Consider the following 9,291-nt stretch of genomic DNA (forward strand, 5'->3'; position numbering starts at 1 on the left):
ATATTTATAAGAAATCAAAATTTAACCAATAACTTTTTATTTTTTTTTTAAAAAAAAGGCAGACAATAGAAATAAAATATCTAGAGGTACTCAAAAAAAAAAAAAATCTAGAGAGAGAGCATTAAAGATGAAAAGGAAAAAGTGATGAAAGGAAGAATAAATGAGGAAAAGAGGTTGGAAGAATGTGGTTGAGGTCTAGTTGTAATCTTCTTCAATGCCGCGGGTCTTCAAGAACAACTTATATGGCCACAAAAGTCAAATTAACTTTTAAACCACCAAATAAAAAAACCATTTTAAAAAATATATATATTTGACCTATTAATATATAAAGTTGCAACATTTTATATGTTTGGTTGAAAATTTTCATAACATATCATAAATTTATCTTTATTATTTTGTAATTTTAGTAACAATTTTGATCTCTATACTATCAATAAATCTTAAGTTTAATTCTTCAAAATTAAATTTTACCCAAATTGATTAAATAATAATAATAAATTTCATGCAAAGAAATATAATATAGGTATGTTTTCAAAATTTATTGTAAAACAGGTAATAATAGGTAATAAAAATTGTTTTTTTTATATATTAAAAAAGATCAACAATAAACAAGTAATGACGATTGAATTTAAGATTTATTGAAATTACATGGATTAAAATTGAACAGTTAAAATATATAGACTAAAATTGAACAAACATACAAAAAAACATAGGAATCAAAATGATATTTTAACATAATAATAATAATAATAATAATAATAATAATAATAATAATAATAATAATAATAATAATAATAATAATAATAATAATAATAATAATAATAATAATAATAATCTTCCCTTTGAGGGTGGTTATGATTCACTACTTTGTTCATGGTGACTTTTTTTTTTTAAAAAAAAAATCACAATTTAATGTGCTTCATCATCATATATTATTATTATTATTTATTGATAAGATTTTAGAGAAAGTTCAATACGAAGTCGGAACGAAGGGAAATAATGTTTTGTTGAGATTTAGGTCAATATTATATTACGAGTCATTTTTCAAGTTAAAAAAATGTCCATAGTAAAAATTAAACATGTAGTTTTTTTTTATATTGAATCAAAGAGAAAATTAGACTATGCAAAGATTGGTAATACACTATGAATGTTGATATCCTATTTAATTTTGTTTAAATTTAATTGATTGTATTTATTTTCTATAATTTAAGTATTAATTTTGCAAAATTGCCCACCAAATTTAATTGAATTTAATCAATTAATTTCATCCAGTTTTGTTAATTTTCAGATTTTTTCTTAATGATGTTTTAGTAAAAGGTTCTTGAAATTTTAGTCATTCTTTAAAAAAAAAAAAAAAAACAAATTATTTTTTGTATTAAACTTTGCTAAGCTTTCAAAACTTTTTAAATGTTGAGCACTCAAACTTTTATAGAAATTTGATTAATAAAAAATAAAATGGTGTGAAAGAAAGAAATAATATATAATTATATTCTTCATTTTATGGACCATACAAGTTGGGTTTATATTGATTTGGAGAGAGTTGTCAAGTTCTGTATATTTATTTATTTATTTTGCTAATTTTTTAATTTCTTTTTTGGAAAAGATTAGTTAACTCAATAGTTATACTGTTAAAAAAAAATGGTTGAATATTAAATCCCAAACATTATTCATGTTGTTATGTTATAATATGTTAAGTGTCTAATAGTTGACATTCAATTAAAATATTGTGTCAATAACAAAAAGGTTGACTATGGAAAATTTAAATTAGATAAAACATTAGAGGCAATGAATATTCGAATTTTTAGAGATTAAGATTTAAGGCCTAAAAATCTATCTATTTTCTTCGCAGTTTTTTTATTTGTTTTACCAATTAAGTAAATTTCTAAAAACCGGAGTGATGACTAAAACCTTTCACAAATTGCTCATTTGTTATAAATCAAAGTTTAATAATATTTTTTCCTAAGAATATAATAATAAAAAAGAGGGATTCTAATCTTGAGTTCTTAAGAAGGTTATCGATCAATGACTTAACTTTTTAATTATATTCACGTTGACAACTTAATGTATACTCTTTTTTTTTTTCGAGCAAATTTTATTACAATTTATTACTAAGTACAAAACAAGCAAAACTATATATATCATAATTTACCTATTTGGTTAGGACCAAATTGTTTAAAAAAGATCTAATCAAAATATAAAACCTACACCAAAACTTTTAAGGGTATATAGTTATGGAGAACTCTTTTAATTTTGAAATTTTAAAGAAAAAGACTTCAAAAATCTTAATTTTTGAAAATACAAGTATTATTATTATTAACTTAAAAAATTTATCTCTAACCTTCCTTTTCGGATCTACTTCAAGGTAAAGATCAATATATGGATTTTAATAACGATATCGAAGTATCGATTAAGATATATCAATGGAGCTAAAACGAGCATAACTTAACTGATATATAATATGTGTTAAGGGTCAAAAGATCTGTAGTTTAAATTCTTATCTTTTCATATATCAACATTGATTTTAGATCCTCTAATGACTTCAACTGAACTAACCACTTACAAGGTCCTAATTAAAAACAAAATACGCCGAACTTGAAAAATCAGACACCATAAAATCACTCAATCTTCTAAACTAGAAAAAGAAGAAAGTTGACCATAGAAAAAGTTTAAAAAAAAGGGCAGAATTACAACAACCATTTACAATTCACGGAGGAAACTCACACTCACTCGACTAACTATCTCCAAAGATGCATCCACCATGTTCTTCGTTTTAGACATATCAACGAACGATTTATGACAACTCGAATGATATAGATTCACTATTTGATAGTTTCACCTTACGGATCCTCTAATTTTAATTCTTGATCTCTAATCTATACTATAAATCACCATTGGACTAGCTGTCTATAAATTATATATCAATGGATAAAAATGATTTTAATTCTATCCTACGAGGAGGAATAATTTCAATGGAAATTTTAATATTTGGTGGTAGTAGAAAATTTAAAATAATTTGAGAAGGTAAAAAAGTAAATTAAAAAAAAAATGGTGAAGGAGGTTACGTGGAGTTTGCAGTGAAGAAGAAGATAGCACGAAATATTGGGAAAGCCAAAATCCCCAAATACGGAACTCTGTAAGAGAGAGAGAGAGAGAGAGAAAAGAAAAGCAGAGAGAGAAGACAGAGAAATCCATTTCTCAAACTTCTTCAATGGCTAAGGACGATTCTGCAAAAGCTCCACTTCAACGCCCCACTATTACTCTGCCGCCCCGCCCTTCTATGGAGGCTTTTTTCGCCGGCGGCCCAACTGGGGTTAGCCCTGGCCCTATGACCCTTCTATCCAGTTACTTCGCCGACGGTGCCGTTGACTCACCTTCCTTCTCCCAGCTTCTCGCCGGAGCTATGGCTTCTCCGATGGCTATGGGGTTTTTCGGAACTGGCCCTACACCCAATTATTACGCCAAGGATGGTGGCGCCTCGGAATTGGAATTTGGGATGAAACAATCGAAGCCGGTGAATTTAGTGGTTGCTCGGTCTCCTTTGTTCTCGGTCCCGCCGGGGCTTAGTCCTTCTGGGCTGCTTAATTCTCCGGGGTTTTATCCTCCTCAGGTAAAACTGCAACTCCCAATTTGACGATTCTTGGAGTTGGAGGGGTTTCTTGTGTTCTGCTGCTCTGAGATTTCATTTTCTTTTGCTTTGAGTTTTTGGGTGTTTGTTTTTTAGGTTCTGGGTTAGCTACTTTCCTTTATCTATTCATGATTTTGATGGTGGAAATCTGGTTTTATGAACTGGGTTTCGGTTAACCACTGGAGAAATGAGAGTGTTTGTGTTCTGTTTTCGAAATTGAGTTCTTTTTTTAAGGGGGTTTATTCAATTCTTTATGTTGAGAGTGGTTTTTGGGTTTTAGGTTGTTTGTTGAAACTGGTTTTTTTTATTTGCGGTGAGATTTTTTGGTTTTCTTTATGTAGAAATGAAATTGCCGAAATTTGCGGCAAAAATTGGTGATGTAGAACATGTTTGGATAGCATTTGAATTTATGAAATCAACATATGATAACTTTTGGAATTTTGGAATTTGAACAAACAAACGGTATCTTTTAGAAACTAAGGCAGTTTATTAAAATGTCAGCTTTCATATATCTAGATTATTTCACAATGTTGATTTTAGCTGGGTTAAATTAAAACTATTACCATCCAACTTTTTGATTTTGTGTCTATTTAATATTTATTATGTTTGTCTAGTCTCTCTACTTTAATGAGTTTCTAATAGTCATCGAAATTGAAGGTAAATTAACTTTGGTGGTTTAAGACTATGAACATGACACTTTGATTGTATGTTGTTTAAGTTTCATTTGATAGCTATTTTATTTTTAGTTTTCAGTTTTTTAAAAACCAAGCTTACAAACCATACTTCCACCCATATGTTTCTTTCCTTTGTTTTCTACCTTAAAAACATTTTCAAAATCAAAGACAATTTTTGAAAACTTAAAAAATAGTTTTTAGATTCGTGTTTCTGTTTTTGATAATTTTCTAAGAAATTTCTTTTATAAGAAATTGAATGTGTTTTTAAGAAAAGTGAAACCAAGTATAAACTTAAAGAAAAAATGAAAATGAAACCATAATCCAATGGGGCCTTATTGATATATATGTGTCTATATATATATATAGCAAGCTGATTTTGGGTAGGTCTGCATCAAACTAATGGAGTTAATAGCAAGGACCTATTAGATATACAATTGAAAATTTAGACAGTGCCAAAAGTTCAAGAATCTATTAGAAACTTTTTAACATACATGGACCAGTAGACACAACTTTGAAAGTTTTTCAATCGAGTTTATGAACCTTCTATTTACAATAGTATCTTGTATAATGTGTCATACAAAGGATAATCAGATTTGAATACTGAAACTTTGTTGAAATTGCTATAAGGGTAATGACTTATATGACTCCTATTGATTTGTTTGTTAAATTCCTTGTAGAGTCCATTCGGAATGTCGCACCAGCAGGCATTGGCTCAGGTTACTGCTCAAGCGGCATTGGCAAATTCTCATATGCATATGCAGCAAGCTGAATATCAACATTCTTCAGTACCAGCTCCTACAGAACCATTGACACGTGATCCATCATTTTCTCTTGATGAGGCATCTCAACTGGCCATATTACCCTCCACATCAGACACAAAAAGTCTGATTGCAGAATCAACAGAAGTCTCTCATTCTGATAGAAAATATCAACCTCCTCCTCCTCCTCCCCATGCCTCTGATAAACCTGCAGATGATGGCTTTAACTGGCGTAAATATGGACAGAAGTTGGTTAAGGGCAGTGAATATCCACGAAGCTATTACAAATGCACTCATTTGAATTGCCCTGTAAAAAAGAAGATTGAGCGCTCACCTGATGGGCAAATTACTGAAATTATTTACAAAGGCCAGCACAATCATGAACCTCCTCCAGCCAACAAACGTGCAAGAGATAATAGCGAACTGACTGGATGTACAAATTCTTTGATGAAGCCCGAATGTGGTTTGCAAAATCAAGCTGGAATTTTAAACAAGTCAAGTGAAAATGTGCAATTAGGGTCAAGTGACAGTGAAGAACGAGCTGATGCAGAGATAATGGACGACAGAGATGAAGATGAGCCAAATCCAAAGAGGCAGTATGTGTGGAAGTTTTTAATTTTAATTTGTTTTACTGTGTATCTATCTTGCTTTGGCTACAGGGAAAAATAAAAAAGGAAAAACTGAACTTTTGTGGCTTTGCCTCATGAGTGCAGGAATGTTGATGCAGGGACATCTGGTGTTACCTTGTCACATAAAACACTCACAGAACCAAAAATCATTGTTCAAACAAGAAGTGAGGTTGACCTGTTAGATGACGGTTATAGGTGGCGCAAGTATGGGCAGAAAGTGGTGAAAGGAAATCCTAACCCTAGGTAGTTACTTTAACTTCTTTTTGTCCCTTTTTTTCCCTCTCCAAAAGAAGTGGATAACAATTGAAAGGTATAAAATTTTCCATAGTATCTCAGTATCTGCAAGCATAAGCTTTTGCCTTACCATATCATTACCCTGGAAATCACTATAATTCCCTATGATAAGCATGCTATCTTTTACTCTACGAACTTTTCAGATTTTCACATCTGTGATCTTGATATTTTTGAACGTCATAGATGATCCCTGAGTCATCTCTCTCTCTCTCTCTCTCTCTGGACCCTACTTGTATAGTGGTATGGCCTGCAGTTGACCTGAAGAACTGGTTGGTTTACCATTTTTGGCATTCATGAACATGAACTGAGTTTGTATTTTATACGCCAATGGTTTAGATTCCTTTAAGTCATAGATTATGGTTATGGACAAATGGAAGATGGTTTTGCTGTAACTTGTCATTACTTGATTCTTTGCCTTCCAAGTTTGACTTCCTTATTTTTGTTTTTAAATATATATTCCTTTTTCTGTTTAGAAAAGAAAAGGTTTAAGAATTCTGGACTCTCCCTTTGGGGACAGCAACTTGTTTATTGTTATTTTGAGCTATCTCAATCTGCTGACTCTCCGATACTCCAGTTGGTTTACTTTGTCCTGTCAGTTACACAAATATTTTATTTCCATTCAATGGGAGAATGAATACTTAGATTCGTTCTAGAAAAATATGAAGACAACAAAACTTTTTTCATTTGAATAGTGCATTTTAGTTTTGAATTTGGGTTTTACAATGTTGGGTTTTGAAGTTATTGCCTCCTTTTGCTGGTAAAAGATTGGTAAATCATAAATGGTGGTGGCTTTTGAAGTATGGCATGGATAATTTGGGCTTATTGATTGACATCCGGTGAAAGACAAGACAGTATTTCTCTTCGTTCTTGGTATTTTTTTTATTTTACTTTTTTTAAAAGTTGACCCATTTTCTCTTATATATATTTAGATATCCTTTTGTGTTTCAACTTGTCAACCTATCAATTGATAAAGTAAATGCTCCGATTTTATGTAGGCCTATGTCCCCAGGCCGAAAGTACAGTACACCATGTAATGATAAGAACGTCCAAGTTGATTTTAACTCTCCCCGAGTGATTATGTTGCTAAGATAGTTAGAATTTAGGATCAATGTCGAGTTTTGATCATGTCATGTTCTCTAGGACTTTTTTTTTTCATTCTCTTCTTTTTTTTATATAATTTTTTTGATAAGCGTTTGATCAGCCGAAAGACTTATGAGGTGAAATTATCTGTGTTAAAACATTTTACAAATGAACCAAAGCTTGTTGATTATGGCAACTAGGATGGTCACTTCTTCTGACACATTCTAACCTGTCTACAGGAGCTACTACAAATGCACTAGTGCTGGGTGCAACGTACGAAAGCACGTCGAGAGATCTTCAACAGACTCAAAAGCTGTTGTAACCACATACGAAGGGAAACATAACCACGATGTTCCTGCAGCTAGAAACAGCAGCCACCACACAGTCAACAATACTGTCCACCAGATCAAACCACACAAAGTTGTAGCTCAGAAACATCCATTACTTAAAGAGATGGACTTTGGAACTAATGACCAGAGACCTGCTGTTTTGCGGCTTAAAGAAGAGCAAATCACCGTGTAAAGTGCTACGACAATACCTTTCGTGCAACCAGAAGGTCAGTCAGTAGTTGATTTCAAATGACTAACCGGTTACAAAAAGGGAAAAAAGGGGTGAAAGAAAAAAGAACTTGCCAGTCACATAGAATTCAAATTTTATAGTCCGTGTTTGTGTTTGAGTCAAAAGAGCTCCATTTGCCTTATGCCTATAGCAATTTACATCCCAAAACTGTTTTCAATGATGCTGATGCTAAGGGAGATACAAGGAGGTCAGTCATACTGATATTATGTGATCACAAATAATGTTATTACTTCTGTTTATCTCTGCTTCCTGAGGCCATTTCACCATTGCAGCTGAGGTGAAGAGTATGAACTTCATCCTACAAAGTAACAGGAAGTGGGGGTAACCTTCCCTGTAGTTTTAGAAACCTGTTGTGTAGTGTGACTTTCAAAATTCAAACTAGACATTGTTATGTACTGTATAATCTCATTGTTTTGTAGTACATCAGTTTATACCAAAACATGAACTGTACAAATTGTAGTTGTGTGTATAAAGTTGAGAATCTTTATATTGTTTTGTTGATCAAGATGGGTAGTTGATACAGTTCTATTGGGAAGATGCTATGCTATTAACATCTCTGCATTTGGTTGTGAAAAAACAATGAAAAAGGTGGGCCATTGTTGCATTTTGTTTGTTGCTTTATGTTTCATCACCACATTTTCTGTTATTATTTCTTTTTCCAATGTTTACATTAGAAAGAAGACCTGGTTTGCTTTTGAATGGGTGACCTGTCTGCTCTACTTCAGATATTTTTCATCAAACCACCCTTGTTATTTGGCCCACGAGTTAGATTTGAATAGTTTATGATTAAAAAAGGGAACTTACATTTGGCATGAGTTGATTATTATGAAGGTTGGCCTTGTTATTAATAAGGTAAAGTCATAAATGGCTTAAATAAAAGGGAATGATTTCAGGTTATAGTGACCACAAATTTAGTAGCCATGAGTTTTCTTGGTAATTATGTTTACCCATCTGTAATAATTGTAATAATTGTATGAAGATGTATGAATCAATTGTAATGAATCTCAATCACAAATGAAATTGGATTGCTTTTGATTATATTTACTTATACATTTTACCAACCTAATTTGATTAGGATTGATACTGATTACTTTGGAATGTATGACATCACTGTCTTTTTCTCGTTATTGTTATTATTTAGAGTCATTTGATAAGTTGTGACATATTCATAACTTTTTTACTGTAACATTAATATTATCTGTAACGGTAACGGTATCTTCTAGTGGGTTCACGTAATTTTCCAACGCAATCAGATTGATTCCCTTCAGCTCCACAATCAAATTACGTCTGTTATTTATAGTTTAGGTTACGTTTATCAAGTCGTAGTGAAAATTGGTCTAATTATAATGAAATTTCATTGATGGATTAATAGTAATAGTCTGAATTGCAAACGTAATTGAACTGCTTTTGATCGTGTTTACTTAGAATTACGAATTTGTCACATTTATTGTTACCATTACGGTTATTGTTACTGTTTGATCTTAAGCGATAACAATAAAGATAAAGGTAAAAATAAATGTAACATATTCATATTTTTCATACGGCTACAGGAACAATATCTGAAACGGTAACGGTAACGATAACGGTAAAGGTGGTGGATCCCATATAATTTTCAAGCACAATCAAGTTGAACATTCGTTCCTCGATTAGAT

The 9,291-nt window shown here is 31.6% G+C and overlaps 1 protein-coding gene across 1 annotated transcript; it reads left to right on the forward strand.

Annotated features, from left to right (window-relative positions):
• Positions 1-3,097: 3,097 nt before the first annotated feature.
• On the forward strand, positions 3,098-8,161 carry LOC120079779 (probable WRKY transcription factor 3). Its single transcript, XM_039034162.1, has 4 exons — positions 3,098-3,607; positions 4,977-5,653; positions 5,771-5,929; positions 7,300-8,161. The coding sequence occupies exons 1-4, from the start codon at positions 3,209-3,211 to the stop codon at positions 7,580-7,582; spliced, it is 1,518 nt and encodes a 505-aa protein (XP_038890090.1). The 5' UTR covers positions 3,098-3,208; the 3' UTR covers positions 7,583-8,161.
• The last annotated feature ends 1,130 nt before the right edge of the window (positions 8,162-9,291 follow it).

Source organism: Benincasa hispida, chromosome 6 (assembly GCF_009727055.1).
Source record: "Benincasa hispida cultivar B227 chromosome 6, ASM972705v1, whole genome shotgun sequence".
Lineage (NCBI taxonomy): Eukaryota > Viridiplantae > Streptophyta > Magnoliopsida > Cucurbitales > Cucurbitaceae > Benincasa > Benincasa hispida.